Genomic DNA, 21,524 nt, shown 5'->3' with positions numbered 1-21,524 from the left:
GGCAGTAGTGGTATCTTATGTTAGGTTAAGCTCTGCTCCAATGACTTGCTTGTGGGTGTAAAGACCTTGAAGTACTCTGGTCCATTTCTTCTAAGGGCCTTGAAAATCGGAGATAGCATTTTAAATTTGCCCTTTGGAGTACAAATAGCCAGCATGGCTTTTGCAGGAATGGTGTGATGTGTTCATAGTAGGTTCGATATTCAAACATATTTATATGTTTAGTAGCCAGCACTAAGGGGTAGATTGAAGAAATGGCAGGGCTGCCGAGAGACAAAGCCGGGCCTGGGACAAACAGTTTTAGGCTTCCCCGCTACTGCCACACCATCAGTCACATGCAAAGCAGGGGCGTAGCCAGCAGCCTATTTTATTGGAGGGAGACTGAGGCCCACCCATTCCTTTCTGCTCTCTCCCTGACTCCCCCACCCCCATTAAAAACGTTTATCTTTGCTGATGGGGATGCCAAAGAGCTCCACAGCCCAAACCTCCCGTGATGTGAAGAAGTCGGCAGCATGCTTTCTAGCAGCTGACGTCGACACTCCTCGCAAATGCTCAGTTCATGCATGCGAACAAGTATTTTATAGCAGCAAAGTTGGGACAATGAAGCCATTATAGAATGCTAGCGTAAGTCAGTACTTGAGAGTTTATGGAATAGTGCCTAAGTGCATTTGCATGCAGAACTGCAAATTGGCATTAGTTAATGCCTCTTAAGGGTCATTATTGGCAGTTAAAGCCAATTAGCATCCACTAAGCATATAAGTTAGGAGCTATTCTATAACTTACGTGGTTAGTTTTATGCGCTAGTTGCAAAATTGTGTACTCAAGTTTATGGAATTAGGGGTAAAGGCCGACCAAAACCAAATCCGCAGCTCGGTTTCAGCAGGAACTGGAACCAAAACTGGAACTGTGGCCCTGCTGCTGCCACTGCAGCAGGCAAGCCTCCCCCCACCACCCTGACAAAAAACAAATTCCCCACCCTCCTGGGCTGGCCACCACTCCGCCCTCCTCTCTGCATCCCCCCCCCCCCCCCCCCCCAGTGGTAGACCCTTCCTAGGCCTACCTTGTAAAGGACCTGGTGGTCTAATGGAGTCTTTGGTGCAGGAACAAACCGAATTGCTCCTGTCCACAGGAGTTCGTGGCTGCCATTTTGAAATTGGGAATGGCCTGAGCAGCAACTCCTGCTCACGCCATTCCCAATTCCAAAATGGCAGCCATGACCTCCTGCGGCAGTCTTAGCCGCCACTTTTTTAGAGCAGCAGAAGGGGGCAGGGGAAACTTGGGATCCTCCTGCCCTGAAAACACCTCTACACCACCAGGGCCTTTACAAGGTAGGCCCGAGAGGTGAGGGAGGAGGAGTGGTGGGTGGCCCATGGGGAGGGAGTGATGTGCTTTCTGTCAAGGGGGTGGGGGAAGCTGGCTTGTGGTAGTGGAGGGAAGGGCTACAGTTTCAGTTGAAAATGCACAGGCATTTTTTGGGGAAACCTGAACCCGAATTATGGGTCATTTTTGATGCCGAAATTGAAATTGTCAGCCTCTAATTGAAGGGTAACACCCTAATTTTATATATGGTGCTTAAGTAGAGAGGTGTGGTAGCCGTGTTAGTCCACTCTTAAAGATTATCAATAGAAATCAAACAAAATAAAACATGGAAAAGAAAATAAGATGATACCTTTTTTATTGGACATAATACATTTCTTGATTAGCTTTTGAAGGTTGCCCTTCTTCGTCAGATCGGAAATAAGCAAATGTGTTAGTTGATAGTATATATAAGTGAAGCATCAAAGCATTTCAATGACAGTCTAGCTTAAAATTATGCGTGCAAATTTGAGCATGCACCCAGTTTGCCTGCGCAATTTAATTGAAAAACAAGCCAATTGGCGCTAATAATCAATTCCATTATGTAGCTTCCCCCTATTCCAGAACATGTGGGATTGTTTGTTTATTTTAGTTATTGGGATTTATTAAACACCTTTATGAAGAGATTCACCCAAAGCGGTGTAGTGCAGTTACAGTTTAACATAAAACTTTACAATTTTGTTAACAGCATAACAAGTTAAAATTATTTTATTTATTTATTTGTTACATTTGTATCCAACATTTTCCCACCTATTTGTAGGCTCAATGTGGCTTACTTACATAGTACCGGAGAGTCCTTTGCAGGCTCCGGTGTGAACAAATACAGGGTGATGTTGTGGTAAGATCAAGTTCATGTGGCATAGCCACATTAGGGAATCGGAGAACGGAAGAGTTGTGTTATGTCCATTACGTGCTTTAGTTTGGTTGTGTTGCAGAGATTAGGCATTTCAGTTGGATCGGTAGGGTATGCCTTTTTAAACAGGTTGGTTTTTAGTGATTTCCGGAAGTTTGGGTGGTCGTATGTCGTTTTCAAGGCTTTTGGTAGTGTGTTCCACAGTTTTGTGCTTATGTAGGAAAAAATTACCAGATATAAATACAATAAATGAGGTAAACTTGAAAACAGCAAAGTAAAACCCAATTAAAAGGACTAATACTAATAAAACATCTAATAAGCACACATTAGAACATTAAAATAACATAGATATGATGCTAATGCTTTTCTACAATACATCGTATCATTTTACACATGTTCTATATAATACCATCCACAACTTAGTTTAACAGTAAAAGTTACTACTACATATTTGCCAAACAATTAAAAATTAAGCTGTGATAAAGTTCCTTATTAATCGCCTACCAATTTCCACCTAATTCAACAACAAAAGAAAAAGCAATAACATTACTCCAAAACTGTAATTCATGACCATAAAATGATGTTTTTCAACCCATTTACTGAATGTACAATAAGCAAAACAACATGTAAAACAAATCTTTTGCTTTCACCCCAATGTAGCAAAATGTAGTCAAGGGAGAAGTGTTTCATGCAAGTCACCCATTTAGGCTGCAGTTTAGTTCATACTGTCGCTGCTTGGTATACACATTCATTTAGGGCACGCCAGCTCATCAGCTTCAGCTCTGACCTAAACCAATCAAAGAAAGACTCAGATTATGAAACACTGTGCAAGAGGTCAAAATCCCCAAACAGAACTGCTGCTCTCAATTAGAGTCAGTCAAAGAATGTAAGTATTGTTTGTCTTGGTGATTTCAAGATGTGATGAAGACTCCAGTTCATTGTCTTACTGCACCTAACGTTTCAATGCAGAGTAGAAAAAAGGACTATTTTTAGTATGTGTTTTTCAACATGCTGTCCTTTAGCTATCTGACTTATTGTTAGGGGAGATTGTAGGAGTTCTGAAATTCCCCCTTGTACACGTTAGTAGAAGAAAAATTAAGCACATAAAGCTCTCCTCTTTTGACCATCCTCAAGGATCCATTCTTTAATATTTTCTAGCCTTTTCTGGATTTAAAGGAACTTAAGCAAAATGCTGTCTAGGAGTAATGTCTTCAAATGGGTTAATTTTGTGCATACTATAACAGAAATGAACCTCACTCATGCCAGGATATACTAAGATTAATCTCAGTCTCAGTATTACTGCTAAATGTTCGCCTCAACACCTGCATTGCTACAAAGAGAACTTCCTTCTGGGGATCATAAAGTATAATATGCACAAACAAAATATCAAACTGTGCTTGGAAATTCCTTTTAAATCAGGCCGTGGTATCCAATATGACTGGAATACTTGTAAAATGAGTTATCTTGTTGGGCAGACTGGATGGACCGTACAGGTCTTTATCTGCCATCATTTATTATGTTACTATCCAGCTTATTTTCGAAAGAGAAAAACGCCTATAGTGCGACCTAAATCGGGAGATAGACGTTTGTCTCGCAAAGGCGCCCAAATCGGTATAATCGAAAGCCGATTTTGGGCGTTTCCAACTGCACTCCATCGCGGAAACGAATAAAGTTGACGGGGCGTGTCGGAGGCGTGGTGGAGGCGGAACTGGGGCGTGGTTATCAGCCGAGGAGAGATGGGCGTCTTTAGCTGATAATCGGGGGAAAAAAAGGCATTTTTACCGCGATTTTGGGTCACTTTTTTTGGACCCTTTTTTTTTCACAAACAAGTCCCAAAAAAGTGCTCCAACTGCCCAGATGACCACTGGAGGGAATCGGGGATGACCTCCCCGGACTCCCCCAGTGGTCACTAACCCCCTCCCACCAAAAAAAACCCCACTGTAAAAACATTTTTTCCAGCCTGTATGCCAGCCTCAAATGCCGTACCCACCTCCATGACAGCAGAATGTGTTCGATCCTGTCACAGCCTTTCCCTGGGTCAGATGTGAATCTCGGGTGCACTACAGGGTCACATCAGCATTGCATTGTGGTGAGTGTAGTGTATTGGGCTCCGTGATTTCATTAGCTTGTGTTACAGTCTCACGATGTTGGTAGTTGGTAGGCTCTTCTCCCATGGTGCTTTTCCCCCTGCCTACTGGGTCAGAGTGTGCCCTGTTGTGTTTCCTGTTGTAGTCCATGCGGTAGTGGCCATTTTTGTAAGCCAGTTTTAGTTCCCTTTCCTGTGTTAGCCACGTTAGACAACTTAGTTCTTCCCTTGAATGTGGCTGAAAGAGGGCATTGTACAGCATTCTGCCAGCTCTGACCTGCTAATCTCAGTACCAGGGAGACTCGTTGCCAGTGGTGGGGCACAACCTCTGATCTGCAGTTAACTGTGAGTATTCCAATAAAGGACGTTTTTGGAGAGATTAGTCTTCAGGTGTCAACTGGTGTGCCAATGTTATACAGCAGTAACAAGTCCTAGAGGCCTGCGTGTATGCAGGTCCCTGGAGCACTTTTAGTGGGTACTGCAGTGCACTTCAGCCAGGTGGCCCCAGGCCCATCCCCCCCCCCCCCCCACCTGTAACACTTGTGTTGGTAAATGGGAGGCCTCCAAAACCCACTGTACCCACATGTATGTGCCCCCTTCACCCCTAAGAGCTATGGTACTGTTGTACATTTGTGGGTAGTGGGTTTTGGGGGAGGGGGGTTGGGTGCTCAGCACCCGTGGTAAGGGAGCTATGCATGTGGGAGCTTTTTCTGAAGTCCACCGCACTGACCTAGGGTGCCCAGTTGGTGTCCTGGCATATCAGGGGGGGCGAGTGTACTACCAATCCTGGCCCCTCCCACGACCAAATGGCTCGGATTAGGACGTTTTTGAGCTAGGCGTTTTTAGTTTCCATTATCGCTAAAAAAAACAAACGCCCAGCTGAAAAACATCCATTTTTTCGAAAATACGGTTCGGCCCGCCCCTTCACGGACCCGTTCTCGGAGATAAACGCCCATAGAGATAGGCGTTTCCGTTCGATTATGCCCCTCCACGTATGTTTTTCGGACACCTTTTTTTGGTCTCTGATTGCATTTGTTACTTCAGGATCTTCTCTTGTCTCCTTAAAATGTATTAAATTCCACCTCAACAAAAATAAAAACACACATAAAAGAGGACAACACAAAAATAAAAATCTGCAGTGTTCCCTGCACCCGTTCAACCGATAGTTTCGTCAGAAGCCCACTGAAAGAATAGAGTTTTTAGTCCTTTCTTTAAATTTCTGTAGCAATGCTTTCAACTGAAGATCCAAAGGAAGAGTATTCCACAAAGAAGAGGCCAGAACTGCAAAAGCTGAGCACAAAGTCGGACTGTTGAGGGAGGTGGTATACTAAGCAAGGCAGCCTGAGATAGGCACAAATTATGTGATGGAACATAGGGAAGATGACAGTTTGCCAACTAAAGGGTCTGTTCTGGGTGTAAGGCCCAATCAGTTCAAGATTCTGCTTTCATCCTAAAATGATATGCAACAGGAAGCTAGTGCTGGGCTGCTAGAAACAGGGACACTGTTGACTTGAGAGAGTGCCCTCGCTCATATGTCTGGTTTTGATCTACTTGCGATTCTGAAGTTAACTCTCTGTGGAGCCCTTGTACTAAGCTGTGTTAAGCACTAACATATGTTTAATACAGGAAAAATGGCCTAATGCAGGTCGCACTAAAGCATTCTGTGTTAGTTTTGTCATTTGCGCACACTAAGCGCATAGTATTTATTTATTTAATTTTTTGGAGGAGGCATGTCAGGAGCGGAGAATGGATTGGAAACACTATTCAGCTAGCATGCTGGATATTACTGGCGCACTAACTGATTAGCACACTATAACGTGGGAGACCTTACCATCACCTGTGTTCATTTTTTTAAAATGTGCTAATGCAAATAGGAAAATGCCTATATCACGGCCGTGCTAGAAATGGACTTAGCCTGGAGGAAAGTTTCGTGTCAAGGTGCACTGTACCCGCACAGCTTAGTAAAAGGGACCTGAAGTGGTTAACTGGATTAGGAACTGGTTGACAGACAGAAGCCAGAGGGTGGTGGTAAATGGAATTCGCTCGGAGGAGGGAAAGGTGAGTAGTGGAGTGCCTCAGGGATCGGTCCTGGGGCCAATTCTGTTCAGTATATTTGTGAGTGACATTGCCAAAGGGTTAGAAAGTAAAGTTTGCCTTTTTGCGGACGATACTAAGATTTGTAACAGAGTGGACACCAGGGAGGGAGTGGAAAACGTGAAAAAAGATCTGCGGAAGCTAGAAGAATGGTCTAAGGTTTGGCAATTAAAATTCAATGCAAAGTGATGCACTTAGGGAGTAGACATCCAAGGAAGACGTATGTGTTAGGCGGGGAGAGTCTGATAGGTACGGACGGGGAGAGGGATCTTGGGGTGATAGTATCTGAGGATCTGAAGGCGATGAACAGTTGTGACAAGGCGGTAGCCGTAGCGAGAAGGTTGCTAGGCTGTATAGAGAGAGGTGTGACCAGCAGAAGAAAAGAGGTTTTAATGCCCCTGTATAAGTCATTGGTGAGGCCCCACCTGGAGTACTGTGTTCAGTTTTGGAGGCCATATCTTGCTAAGGATGTAAAAAGAATTGAAGCGGTGCAAAGAAAAGCTACGAGAATGGTATGGGATTTGCGTTACAAGACGTATGAGGAGAGACTTGCTGACCTGAACATGTATGCCCTGGAGGAAAGGAGAAACAGGGGTGATATGATACAGATGTTCAAATATTTGAAAGGTATTAATCCGCAAACGAACCTTTTCCGTAGATGGGAAGGCGGTAGAACTAGAGGACATGAAATGAGATTGTGGGGGGGGGGAAGACTCAAGAAAAATGTCAGGAAGTATTTTTTCACGGAGAGAGTGGTGGATGCCCTCCTGCGGGAGGTGGTGGAGATGAAAACGGTAACGGAATTCAAACGTGTGGGATAAACATAAAAGAATCCTGTTCAGAAAGAATGGATCCTCAGAAGCTTAGCCGAGATTGGGAGGCGGGGCTGGGGTTTGGGGAGGCGGGGCTAGTGCTGGGCAAGACTTCTACGGTCTGTGCCCTGAAAATGGCAGATACAAATCAAGGTAAGATATACACAAGAAGTAGCACATATGAGTTTATCTTGTTGGGCAGACTGGATGGACCGTGCACGTCTTTTTTTGCCGTCATCTACTATGTTACCATATTTCCTGCTATATTGGTAGTTTTGCTAGTTGTTTTTTCTTGATTGCTGGTCTAATTCTGTAAATATTTTTTTCTCATTTTGCAAATTCCATTAGTTCTTTCCCTCCATGTACTGATGGACACTCATTCATTCCTTTCATTTATTGGAATGCCTGTCCAGGTTAAAGGATGAAGACAGACTCTGGCCATTTATTATACCCTTTACGCCAACTCGGACTCTTCGATCATTAACAGATAACAGATTGGTAATTCCGCCACCATATAAAGCTAGATGGGAATGTACTCGAAAATCTGCATTTTTTTTTCTGGCTCCAACACTTTGGAACTGCCTTCCTAAAGAACTTAGGCTTGAGGATTCTTACATTCATTTTTGTAAAATTCTTAAAACACATTTTTTTCAAGAATCTTTTGGAAACACTGCTTAGAATCAAACTGGAAAAAAAAGGGGGGGGATTAATGCCCCTTGCTGGTTTTGATATATATGAATGTTTTTGTTAATTGTATATTTTTAGTTTTGATGGTTTGCTGTGCTTTTCTATCACATATGGATTTTCGATTTGTGTATTTTAATTGTTTTAATGTTATATTTGATTGTAAACCGTTCTGATTTAGTCTGTAATAAGAAACGGTCTAGTAAATAAATAAACGATTTCCGTTTGTATTTCAGGACATTTTGAATATTTGGTGCTGCTGATGCTCTTAAGTGTTCTTGAAGGCCTATGATATTAGTTCTAGATGTATAATCTATTTCTATAAAGCTCACTCATTCCTTGACTCTTGGAATGTATAAATTCAGTATACACCAATTCTTATAGATTGCTTCATGAGCACGTAGGAGTTTTCTTGTTCTTACATCCAATTTTTTCATGATCTTTGAGGCCAGCCCACATTTCCAAAGCTGTACGATAGTACTGCGACTGCAAGCTGATTAATAGTTTCTGTACTGTTAAAGCATTTTCCTGTTTCAGTCTTTGTAGTATTCTTTACCGATCCTTTCTCGCAATTTGTGCGGTACTGTTGTTGTTGTTGCTTCTTCTTCTACATATTTATATATACTTTTTTGCTCAAGTTCTTTTATACTACAGTCTTCTGTCAGAGAGATTGTTTTCAGTTTGTCTTAGTTTTCCATTATGGAAGGTTGTCTTTGCATAAAAGCTGCAGGTGTCATTTTTATTACAGTGGTGGAAATAAGTATTTGATCCCTTGCTGATTTTGTAAGTTTGCCCACTGACAAAGACATGAGCAGCCCATAATTGAAGGGTAGGTTATTGGTAACAGTGAGAGATAGCACATCACAAATTAAATCCGGAAAATCACATTGTGGAAAGTATATGAATTTATTTGCATTCTGCAGAGGGAAATAAGTATTTAATCCCTCTGGCAAACAAGACCTAATACTTGGTGGCAAAACCCTTGTTGGCAAGCACAGCGGTCAGACGTCTTCTGTAGTTGATGATGAGGTTTGCACACATGTCAGGAGGAATTTTGGTCCACTCCTCTTTGCAGATCATCTCTAAATCATTAAGAGTTCTGGGCTGTCGCTTGGCAACTCGCAGCTTCAGCTCCCTCCATAAGTTTTCAATGGGATTAAGGTCTGGTGACTGGCTAGGCCACTTCATGACCCTAATGTGCTTCTTCCTGAGCCACTCCTTTGTTGCCTTGGCTGTATGTTTTGGGTCATTGTCGTGCTGGAAGACCCAGCCACGACCCATTTTTAAGGCCCTGGCGGAGGGAAGGAGGTTGTCACTCAGAATTGTACGGTACATGGCCCCATCCATTCTCCCATTGATGCGGTGAAGTAGTCCTGTGCCCTTAGCAGAGAAACACCCCCAAAACATAACATTTCCACCTCCATGCTTGACAGTGGGGACGGTGTTCTTTGGGTCATAGGCAGCATTTCTCTTCCTCCAAACACGGCGAGTTGAGTTCATGCCAAAGAGCTCAATTTTTGTCTCATCTGACCACAGCACCTTCTCCCAATCACTCTCGGCATCATCCAGGTGTTCACTGGCAAACTTCAGACGGGCCGTCACATGTGCCTTCCGGAGCAGGGGGACCTTGCGGGCACTGCAGGATTGCAATCCGTTATGTCGTAATGTGTTACCAATGGTTTTCGTGGTGACAGTGGTCCCAGCTGCCTTGAGATCATTGACAAGTTCCCCCCTTGTAGTTGTAGGCTGATTTCTAACCTTCCTCATGATCAAGGATACCCCACGAGGTGAGATTTTGCGTGGAGCCCCAGATCTTTGTCGATTGACAGTCATTTTGTACTTCTTCCATTTTCTTACTATGGCACCAACAGTTGTCTCCTTCTCGCCCAGCGTCTTACTGATGGTTTTGTAGCCCATTCCAGCCTTGTGCAGGTGTATGATCTTGTCCCTGACATCCTTAGACAGCTCCTTGCTCTTGGCCATTTTGTAGAGGTTAGAGTCTGACTGATTCACTGAGTCTGTGGACAGGTGTCTTTCATACAGGTGACCATTGCCGACAGCTGTCTGTCATGCAGGTAACGAGTTGATTTTGAGCATCTACCTGGTCTGTAGGGGCCAGATCTCTTACTGGTTGGTGGGGGATCAAATACTTATTTCCCTCTGCAGAATGCAAATAAATTCATATACTTTCCACAATGTGATTTTCCGGATTTAATTTGTGATGTGCTATCTCTCACTGTTACCAATAACCTACCCTTCAATTATGGGCTGCTCATGTCTTTGTCAGTGGGCAAACTTACAAAATCAGCAAGGGATCAAATACTTATTTCCACCACTGTATGTGATAAGAGGATATAAATTCAAGGTCTTCATCTTTTAGTGTAGCATGTATCAGTTTCAGATTTTGAATTTTTCTCATGTTTTTATCCTTCCTCAGCAATACCCCTGCATGTAATGATTTTATATTCTCTTAATTTTTTTCCAGCGAGGAATTATTTTCTTTTCTTCTGGCCTTTTATCCACGTTGGTTGCAGTCTCCCAGTAATAATTCTCACTGTATCTAATTTATTTCTATGATATCAATAGGTAGTTCCTTTATACAGGTTATAGCCATATTCATCTTATGTATCATTCCTTCAGATGTGAAGCCCATTTTAGAAAGGATGCTGAAATCAGAAATTAGACATCCAAGTCAGGATGTTTGAAGTTCCACTAGTATTTTAGAACAGGATCTGACGATGTAGGGCCTGCCCTGAAATACATGAAGAAATGGAAGTTCATACACTGGTTACATGCGGCATGGACATCCATTTCAGAAAAATAGACATCTAAAATATCAATGAGGCAAAACAGGTACATGGGGCAATCAGCAGGTGGAGACAGAGAACTGGAAACTGAGCTATTTTGTATCTCCAGCAGGTAGATGGACACACTTCTCAGCCTCTTGTTCTGAGCGATTTGCTCCTGGTTCATTTGGTCAACTGGGTTCCAGTTGAGCTTTGGGGGTGGCTTGAGTCTGCAGAGTCATATCTGGAGGTCTTCAGATCCCTGTGTCTGGTGCCCCACAAAATTTATTTTTTTCCCTCCCTTCACCTCTCCCTTGTTTCCTGTGGAGCTCTCTCTTTCCAGCACAACAACCAAAAAAAAAAAAAAGAAAGGAGACGGAAAGAGGTTTATTAGAGAGGATGGGACAGAGTATCACTCCTGATCCTTTCTTCTCTGGGGTAAGACTTGTGGAGACTTTGAGCTTGGGTGCAGCAGCTGGCAGTGGTAAGTCTAACTAAAGTTTGATTCAGAACTGCTTTGAGGACTTCAAGTTCTACTTTATGCAGGGAAGGAACCTGACTTGCCGCTTGGGACTGCGCTGTGCTGCACTTGTGCCAGTTAGTGTGAATGGCGACTCCTGCAGAGGCAGTTAAGCGGTTTTCCTGCTGTGGGACCCGCTGGCCAGCGTTGGGGCATTGTCGTGGAATTCCATGGAATGTGAGGGAAACGATCTGCAGCAGCACATCTTTGGATTTGGCACAGCATCTGAATATTCCGGGGACTTCAGGTTCTCTTTAATGGAAGAAAGCATGGGAAAGGATGCCATTTTGTCGGGACCGACTAGCAGTGATAAGCCTGGTGTGATCAGGCGCAGAACACAGCCACTATTTTACAACTCAGGGCCTAACAGAACATTCAGCAGAATTGGGATATTTGTTGTCTCTGGAGTTAATATTTCTCACACACCAGGCCTATTTACTGAAGCAGGGACATAGTTGCTTCAGTTTCTTGCCTCTCTGGATCCTAAGTAACCTTGTTTAGCCTCATGTGCCCCCTCCTGGAGGACTATGCTTCTGCTTCCTTATCTGATGTGGCCTCGGTCTGTTCCATGGAGCCATCATTGAAGTAGCTGTTAGAGGTGGGAGATCTCCCTCCTGAGGAGGGGGATGACCCGAAAGTACTGAGGTCCTTTCATAAGAAGAAGCGCAGTACTTGGGAGCCCTTTTGGACTAGTTTAACACCGCTGGCCAGAAGCTGTTTACTCAATGCCTGATTAAATCTGTAATTGCACTTCTCACAGAGCTATAATTAATGGTGGGTAGGTTTGGTTGGGAGTTAGGTTGGGTGGGTTTATAAGTTTCTTCTTGAGTGAAAATTTTCGGTTCTGAGGTGGATGATGTTACTTATGAATATGTGTATGTATTTACATTGTAGTTGCTGAGTCCTTGAATGTGGAGATGATCTTTCTCAGCAGGCACTCCATAGACCCGGGAGAATGGGAACTATCCAGCCAGTGTTTTCAGCTGATAGTAGACCAATGGGGTTCTCTGCTTCTGGACTTGATGGTGATAAAAAGGGAATGCCAAAGTGCCCAAGTTCTTCAACCGTTGGAAAGAACCAGTCTCGATGGGGATTGATCCCCTACTGCAGCCCTGGTCAGAGACACACTGCTATGTGTCTTCCCTCCTTGGCCCATGGTAGGTCGCATGTTGAAAAGGATTAGATTGCACTGGGGTTGAATATTTCTCATAGCTCCAGATTGGCCATGGTATGCAGACCTGATTCAACTGCTGGATGGAAATCCTTTCCATCTTCCACAGGTACACAGTCTACTGAATCAAGGCCCGGTGCTCATTGAGGATCCATGCCCCTTTGGTCTTACAGCTTGGCCATTGAAAGGGCTTGGTTGAGACAAAAAGGTTATTTTGGTTCAGTCATTGCTACCTTTGTTCAGGCTCAGAAAAACTCTACGTCCATGGTGTATGCAAGGGTTTTCTGAGTAAGGATTTTCTCTCTTCTCTGCTCAGATCGCGCAGATCTTCAGAAAGGATTGGCGTTGTGTTCTCTGAAAGTTCAGGTTGTGGCTTTGGCTTTGGCTTGTTTCAGGGGGCTGACTACAAAAGATATCTCTTGCAGCTCGCCTTGCTATCGTTCGATTCTTGTGAGGAGCATCCACTTGTGGTCTCCCTTTTGTACGCCTTGTCCAGAGTGGAACCTTAATTTAGTCCTTTGGGCTCTTCAGATGCATCCTTTTGAGCCACTCCAGAAGGCCTCCTTAAAAGACCTTATTCTAAAAACAGCATTCTTGGTGGCTGTTATGTCGGCACATAGGATTTCGGAGCTTCAGGCGCTCTTGTTGGGATCCCTTTCTCTGCTTTTCGGAGGTGGGGGTCTCCCTGTACACAGTTCCTTCCTTTCTTCCAAAAGTGGTATCAGCACTTCATCTCAACCAGAGAGGATAAAGAGACTCAGTATTCTTCCTTGAAGCTTCTCAGTGTACATAGAGTCCTCATTAGATAGCTGGAAGTCACAAATGAGTTTTGCAAATCAGACAGACTGTTTGTGCTTTTTGGTAAGCAGAGGCTTGGCCTCATGGCTTCCAAGCTCACAATTGCTAGATGGAGACTATTGCATCAACTTATTTGCTTGCAGGGAAGCAGGCTCCTTAGGCGTTATGGGCTCATTCTACAAGGCGTACAGCAACATCCTGGGCTGAGACTACCTTACTGTCTCTGGCAGATATTTGCAAGGCATCGACACTGCATAGTTTTGCCAAGTACTACAGGGTGGACGTTGTGGCGCGCTCGGAAGCCAGTTTTGGGGCTTCAGTCATCACAGTGCTAGGATTCCATCCACTCTAAGGATTGCTTTTAAACATTCCACAGGTTCTGGAATAGTGGGAAGCTACGTAATGGAAGGAGAAAATAGGTCTTACGTGATCATTTTCTTTCCATAGTCCTTCCCTACTATTCCAGAGGCCCGAAGTTTCTGAGATGTTTAATCAGTGCAAAGTAATAGGTCAAATAACAACTTTCTCCTTCCATGGTGCTTCCTGCATATCTTTTGTTCTCTACAAGTTGTCCAGAGATGAGAGAGGTCCACACATATTTGCTCGTTTGATTAGTGTTAGCTTAGCGAGTTGTCAATGTTGTGCTTATTAATCACAGTTTTCTCTAAAACAAGAGTTCAATGTGATGTACAATTGGGAATAACCCTAAATGTACACATTACCCAATCTTAATACAACAAATAGTTAAAAACAAATATTATCATTACTAGCATTCGAAAAAATATGTTTTTAATAATTTGTGAAATTTGAAAATAATTTCGCTCGACTCTAATGGTTAATGGAAGAGAGTTCCGTAGTGATATGTTTGTTTAAGGTTATATTTATTCTGAGTTTATCCTTACTGCTTGTCTATATAAATACTGAGGAGCTGGGCTGGATGCCAAGAGAGAGATATCTCAGCTCAGTTTTCAATTCTCTATCTCCACCTGCTGGTTGATGGAAACAGCTATCCCACAGGTTCTGTAATAGTGGGAAGGACTAACGGAAAGAAAATTATCAGGTAAGACCTAATTTCTCCTTATCAGTGCTAATTGGCATTAATTTAAATTTACACATGCATCATTAGGCGCTAGGATCCACGTGTAAACTTTACACATGGAGCTGCAAAGGGGGTGCAGCCATGGGTGAATCAGTTGTGCAATGTTACAGAACTAGGGAGATCAGCACCTAGTTGACGCACAAGAATTTACACCAAGTTTCAGTTGATATAAATCCTTGTATCCAAAATTGGGTGTGGATCCCAGCGCCAAAAGCTATTCTGTAAACAGCGCCCAACACTGAGCACCATTTATAGAATATCGCTAAGTTCTAATTTTTATTGGCTCCACATACAGAATTTAGTCCTAAATCAATAAGTCCCTTATCTGTGGATTTTCAGTGGCACTATCCAGATAATGCTGGTGCTCTAACCACTATGGTACTATTTGCATAGTGTTGGGACAAAACAACTAGGTCTGTGTAAAATGGCTATATTCAGCCACTGTCCATAGAGCTAAACAGTTTAATTTAGGCCTGTAAAAAGCAGTCCTAAATTAAACCGCCTAGCTTATATGTATAGTGGCTGAGTATTGCTGTTATTTATATAGCTGCTGGTGGTAATCATACTATGGAGCTCATTCTTGAAACAGAAAAATGTCCAAAAAATGGCACAAAGCAGCAGATGGACGTGTTGTTGTTTTTTTTCACAAAAACGTCCAAATCACTATTTTCAAAACTCATTTTAAAGTCTTTTTTTATGCAGTTTGTCTAACTGTCAAAGGGAAGGGAAAGGGAAATGGGACTTAATATACCGCCTTTCTGAGGTTTTTGCAACTACATTCAAAGCGGTTTACATATATTCAGGTACTTATTTTGTACCAGGGGCAATGGAGCGTTAACCACTAGGCTACTCCTCCACTCCACAGGGGCGTGTTGGAGTTGTGCTTTGGGTGGGACTAGGGCAGGTTTACGATTGGACTTTTTTCTATGATAATGGCACATTGTAAAAATGTCCAGGGCAAAATATAGAACGTTTTTAACTAGACCTGTTTCAATAACGACTGAGTGCCAAAAAGGTGCCCAGATTGACCAGATAGGATAAAGGCATGACCTCCCCTTAATTCCCCAATGGTCACTGACCCCCTCCGAACCCCCTAAGAGGTAGAAGTGACAGTACACACCAGGCTCTATGACAGGTGCAGATATAATGGCCAGTCCTCTTAGAGCAGCAAGCAGCAAACTGGTCCCTAGAGTAGCCTAGTGGTTGGTGCAGTGGACTGTAGAGAAGGAGCCCAGGCCCATATCCCATTCTAACTGGTACACGTGATAGAAAGTGTGAGTGCCCCAAAAACTACCTACTGATACCTGCAGGCATAAGGACTGTTGTAGTGGTGTACAGTTGAGTACAGTACATTTTTTTTGCTATTTCTGGAGGGCTCACCATACAATATTAAGGGGATTATGATGTGATATGTACCTGGGACCTTTTATGTGAAGTTCACTGCAGTGTCCCCAAGGCTGCCCCACTGCTCTGCTAGGATGTCTGTATGGACAGTCTAGTAAGACTGCTGGCCCCCAGACATACCAGTGGCATGTTTTTTGTGCATTTTCCCTTGGACGTTAAAATGGTCCTTAAAGAAAAATGCACTGAGCACAAAAACATCTAAAATAGGGTGATTTTTGAACCAAAAGATAGACATTTTTCTGGTTCAAAAATTACCATTTTGGCACTGGATTTTTGCCATTTTTGTTTTTTGCAAAATGTCCAAAATCTGATTTGGATGTCATATCAAAAATGCCCCTTTATACATCTGTTAAGCTCCACTGGCTTTCACAATTGACCTGATGCTTGTAACCTTCTATCAATCATCTCGTGGCATTCTGAATTAATTAAACTGGTGCAGACCTCAGTAGTCCAGTTATACATTATCAAAACATGGACCACAGTAACCAGACTTGCTTTTTTGATTATATATAGAGAGACTGTGTAGCTGCCACAGATGATTAAATACGCTTTTGAAGGTTACCTGAATTTGAGGGTTCAGAGTTGTGTCATATCTAACTATATCCCAAGGTTACTTACCTGTGGTCTTAGAGTTTATAAAGTTTATACTGTAAAATAAAATAGAAATGTGTTTTCTGGATTGAATACAATATATTTTGGCATTGATTTTGTATGAGTGTGGTAAATGATGATGATAGTACATGTAGTATGTAAGGATGCCTAATTTTCCTTTGATTTCAAGTTCACTGGTGAAACACTTCTCCATTTCCTCCCTTGGCCTATTTTGATGTTAAGAAACAAAATTAATCCTGTGTTCAAGACCATTCATTTTTTGCAGCTCATCAGTAGCAAAAAATGTAGACAATTTGTTGTGGTCATGGAATTCCCTCTTTTCATAGGGACAGAGAAATAACCTGCATATAATGCTTACAGCACTGTGTACGTCTAGTAGCACTATAGAAATGATTAGTAGTAGTAGGTGTAATCCCCACATAGATCTTTAATAACATAGACGTTTAGTCTCCTTCTGAAATAGGGAATAAATGTCTATGAACTTGCCATGCTCTTCTCCTGCCCAAAGGACACCCAGACCACGCCCCCTTGCCATTTGCACACACTTGGTTTGTAAAATGGGGACTTAAACGTTTATGCAGGATAAACGTTTAAGTGCTGCTTTATACATGAATCAAATGAGAATAAGGCTTGTAAAATGAGGGCCTATATTTATAATGTGCCATCACTGAAAATGTTTGTATACCTTTAAACAGATTTCTTAACTTTAAGCAAATGTGCTATTTACCTGTCACTGAATATATATATCTTTTTTGCACACCCTTGCTCTACAAAACAGCCAAAGTTTAAAATAGAAGTTCCATGGATTTTTTTTTTTAAAGCACTTGTATGGTTGCTGCTAACAGCAACTACTTTTGAAGTGTGGCCTTTGCTGATGCAGAATGAGAGAAATTCTAAAATATGCACGCAACATGAATACTATGCTAACCCGTTGCAACTGTGCCCTATTTTTACTAGCACAGTAGAAATATTATTCATACCATCTTGCTTGGGGTATATATGCTGCAGACCCACCACATTATTGTATACACTTTTTTTGTTGAACACTGGTTCTCAGCCCTGTCTACGTAGAGACACCGAGCCTGTCTGGTTTTAAAGATAGCCACAATGGATATGCATGATATAGTTTTACATACAGTGGAGACAGTGCATCCAAATTGATATCTGACATATTTATTATGGTTACTCCACAAACTCGATTTGACTGTATGTGTCCCAAGAACTGGGCCAAGAGCTACTTCTGTATAGAAACAGATGCAAATTGTTGCCTGACAAACTAGTTTTGCATGTACTACATTTGTAAAAATTTATCAAAGAAATGAAGTAAAACCATGCACTCCTCTTTCTCTGTTTGAAAGAATGTTGATTTTTTTTTTCCTTTCTCCTTCAGCAAAACAAGGATGTTGTTTTCATCCCTTCTGTGAAAGAGAAAACTTCCAAGCTTTTTCACCTTTGTTACAACACAGCTGAGGATCGCTACACACGGGTTTCAAATAATAATGAAGTAATTTGTGGTTGGGAAAATGGTGTCTGGAAAATGGAGTCTCTGTTTAGGAAAGTTGAACCTGATTGGAAAATGGTAATACATTATGTTTTATAAAATCCTTTTGTTTCAACTAACAATACACAGCCTAGGAAGGTTCTTCGTAAAATTAATTAATTACCAAGTAAGTAAGGTAGCATTGACCTTGGATATTCATCCAGACATAAAGGAGAAATTTTCAAAATCTCATCGGGGAGAGTAATTTTATAGCAGGACACCTATTTCATAAAGACATGTAGGTGCCTCTGTGTCTTTTATAAAATGCTAGCACAGATCCTACAGATATAGCATGTAAAGTGTGGGCATTGATATCTACACCTGCACGAGAGCAGGCCTAAATGTTAGTGTAGTGAGAGACTGTGTGAGTTGGAGATGATTGTGTAAGATAAGGGTGAGTGTGATTGGATATGGCTGGGGTGGGAGGAGGAGAAAGGGATTAAATATTTGGTGAGTGGGAATATTAGCTGGGGTATGAGTTTTGGACATGGCTGATGTAGAAGGAGGTGAAGGGGATTAAATATATGATGAGTGGGGATATTAGCTGGGGTGCTAATATTAGTTTTGTGCTATTTATATTGAGCTGGGATTGTGGAAGAAGGGAATAACTAAGTATATTGCATTCTAAAGAGTCATGGCTAAGATTGGAACTCAGAAGCAATGGAGTGTTCAGGTTGAAAGGGTATGGAGAAGGAGGAGAAAGTTTGGAGAGCAAGGGGCACAAAGGATGGGGAGTGGAAGTGGGAAAAGAGGCTGAGGGAAGGTCTAAGAGAATTATCAGTGAGATATTGCAGTTTGTTGTTGATTGTTTAAATGGAGTTGTCAAAAAGATGGGAAGGAATGAAGAAGTTTCTCTTGCAATAAAATGCAAAGATAGCAGGTAGGAATATTTGTTTGGTCATGTGTGCATGGTATATCTGATTAGTGGGAATGATTAGACCAAATGAATTAATCACCTGGAATGTGGATGGTCTGTGCTCTTCAATTAAATGAAAGAAAGAATTAACAGCTCTACAGAGAATGCAGATAGGAGTGGCGCTACTCCATGAGACACACCTCTTGGGTGCTGAACATATATAATTGAGAAGGGAATGGTGGGGACAATGTTACTCTACATGCACAGTCAATAAATAAGCAGGGATGGCTATATTGATTCATAGAAATATTCTATTTGTGGAGTGTCACGAAAAACCTAGCCACCCGCCTAGTGTTACCCCTCGGCCACTTAGTCTATCCCCGCACAGCTCAGGTCTGCCTGCACCTGCCACTTGTGCTTTACACTAGCACCCTCCTCCCACTGACTTGGTCATAACTGCCTCTGGGCGAGTCTCCCACTCTCAAATTATCCCCAGTGATTTCTAGTTTACTAGAGGCCACAGTCCCAGTGGTCCCACAGTTCCCAGAAAGTACTCACAAACCCAACACACAAACCACCAGGATTCATTATTAATCCAGACAGGCAGAGGCAACAAACTAATATTGTTGTCTGAAAAAGTGAACAGTGAAACAGAAAAAGTGCAGTCAGCAAAACAATAACAGGTTACTGAAATATGGATGAATTATAACACTAACTAAACATTTGTTTACTATCTAAGTAGTACCTGGGGAGATCAGGACATATAGCTGCTCACCAGTTATCAAATATAACTGTTTTTACAGGGCTTCAGCAAAGAGCTCTCTCTCTTCTCCTGGGCTGAAACTGGAGCAAAAGCCAGTAGCTTCTGGGTAACTTCAAACTCCAGGTCAATCAGAGCCCAGAACAACAACATTTGAAAATAGCTGGCTACATCACAGCAGGCACTTCCCTTTTCTCTGTGTTAACTAAAGAAGGAAAGGTCAGTTCTCTGTAACAGCTTTAAGCATAAACATGCACCACCTGCTGCCAAACTAGAGAAATACATTGCAGGAAAATATCAAAATAATTATCACAGGCTTAAAACACACTGTTCTGTCACGTGGAACAAAAAGTTCTTAAAGATAAGGTGTGGCATTGGATGTTGTTTGAAGGGGAGGTTGATGAGGAGCAACTTGTGCTGGTGGCACTGTATGCTTCAAATATACCACAAGAAAATTTATGCTCAGGTGCTGTGAAAAGTAATGGGAGTGTCTGGAAAAGTGGTGGTAATAGGTGATGATTTTTAATAGTATGGCAGATTATTGTTAAACCATCTGTTTATACCTCATTAGGCATTACATGAATACGCTCTTAATGCTATGCTTTATATGAGTGAGAGATGCTCAGTGAATACAACTTTGGGAATTTAAAATATGGCTTTTATTTAGCTCAAATTAATAGAGTAATTAACAATTATAATTAAGGTCTGATTAAAGAAATATGTAGAAACTTACAATCTCTGTGTTTCAATAAGATGTTATGTTTAATGTTTCCACACAGTCAGTACCACACATAGGAGCCGGTGGCACCCCCAGTATTGAGAAAATTCCTTGTATGTGTCTAGGGAGGGGTTATTTCCACTAGGCTTAGCACCCCCAATAATTTTGAAAAGTTGGCTCCTATGGTACCACATATTTAAGGGAAATGGGACTTGTCATACCGTCTTTCTGAGGTTTTTGCAACTACATTCAAAGCGGTTTACATATATTCAAGTACTTATTTTGTACCAGGGGCAATGGAGAGTTAAGTGACTTGCCCAGATCAAAGTCCACTGCACTAACCACTAGGCTACTCCTCCAGTCTAGCTTACCCTCTGTTTGCTCAAATAGATTTAGACTGTGTTATCTGCTGTCAGGCTAATACTGTTCCAAAAAGAGTCTGATTTAAAAACAGAATTTCACTGTAACAGCATTTCTGATGTTAGCTTAGTTTGAATAGGAATTTCTCACCTCTTTCTAGGGAGAGCTCCTGGCTACCCTCTTTTAGTGAGACATCTTTCTCCATCACACATCTTTCCAGTCCCTCTGCTGGGCTGTAGACCACCTTTTTTCACATACTCCAATTCACCTACTTTTACTTTTACTCTTACTCTCACACTCCCCTCTTCTCACTCTGGCTGATATCCAGGAAATCACATATTATATAGCATTTATCTCCATAGCCATTAATGGTATATCCTGTCATTGGCTGTTGACAGGTTAACATGGAAGTAATGGAGCTTGGCAATTCATGATTTGTCCAGCTTAATGAGAATTATGTCATGGAGTTGAAAGACCTAGTCAGTTTAAGCATACACAACCCATTCTCTGATAGATCCATCAAAGGGAAATCTCCGCAGATCTACCCCTCTGATCACCTTCATGAATGGGCACAATTGTCTCATGAATGGGCATAATTGTCTAAGATCATCGTGACCCTACTGACCTTGCACCATGGTTCTTCTGTTCCATGATCTCATATAGAGTGAACAGTCCAGCTCCATGGTTTAGTGCTCTTTGGTACACCTGCCTGGATCAATAATACTGACAGCGTAATTCTCCTAAAAATGCAGTTCAAGCCTGGTCTGGACATCTAGGAAGCAAAGCCTAATTTGACCTAACTTCCCTATAGCCTACAGGCCCAAAGCCATCCCAAAACTAACCATAACTCATAAGTGACCCGTGAAGGAAGAATGGAGAGGTATCAGATTGTCTGAGGAGTTCTGCTTATTGGACATATGGAGGGTACAACACTCACTGGAAAGAGAATATACCCATATATCCAAAGTATATCGATGCAAAGTCAGTCGGACTATATCCTAATGATAGATCATCCTTT

At 42.1% G+C, this 21,524-nt stretch overlaps 1 protein-coding gene across 1 annotated transcript in view; it reads left to right on the top strand.

Annotated features, from left to right (window-relative positions):
• LOC115459116 (peptide-N(4)-(N-acetyl-beta-glucosaminyl)asparagine amidase-like) overlaps positions 1–21,524 on the top strand; it is a 75,138-nt gene that overhangs the window by 41,189 nt on the left and 12,425 nt on the right. Inside the window, exon 10 of the mRNA XM_030188981.1 lies at positions 17,663–17,851. Coding sequence (XP_030044841.1) covers positions 17,663–17,851 — 189 coding nt within the window. The remainder of the gene's footprint in view (positions 1–17,662; positions 17,852–21,524) is intronic.

The sequence above is a fragment of the Microcaecilia unicolor genome, unplaced genomic scaffold (assembly GCF_901765095.1).
Source record: "Microcaecilia unicolor unplaced genomic scaffold, aMicUni1.1, whole genome shotgun sequence".
Taxonomy (NCBI): Eukaryota; Metazoa; Chordata; class Amphibia; order Gymnophiona; family Siphonopidae; genus Microcaecilia; species Microcaecilia unicolor.
The sequence above is the reverse complement of the archived record's forward strand: the minus strand, read 5'-3'. Positions and strand labels throughout refer to the sequence as shown.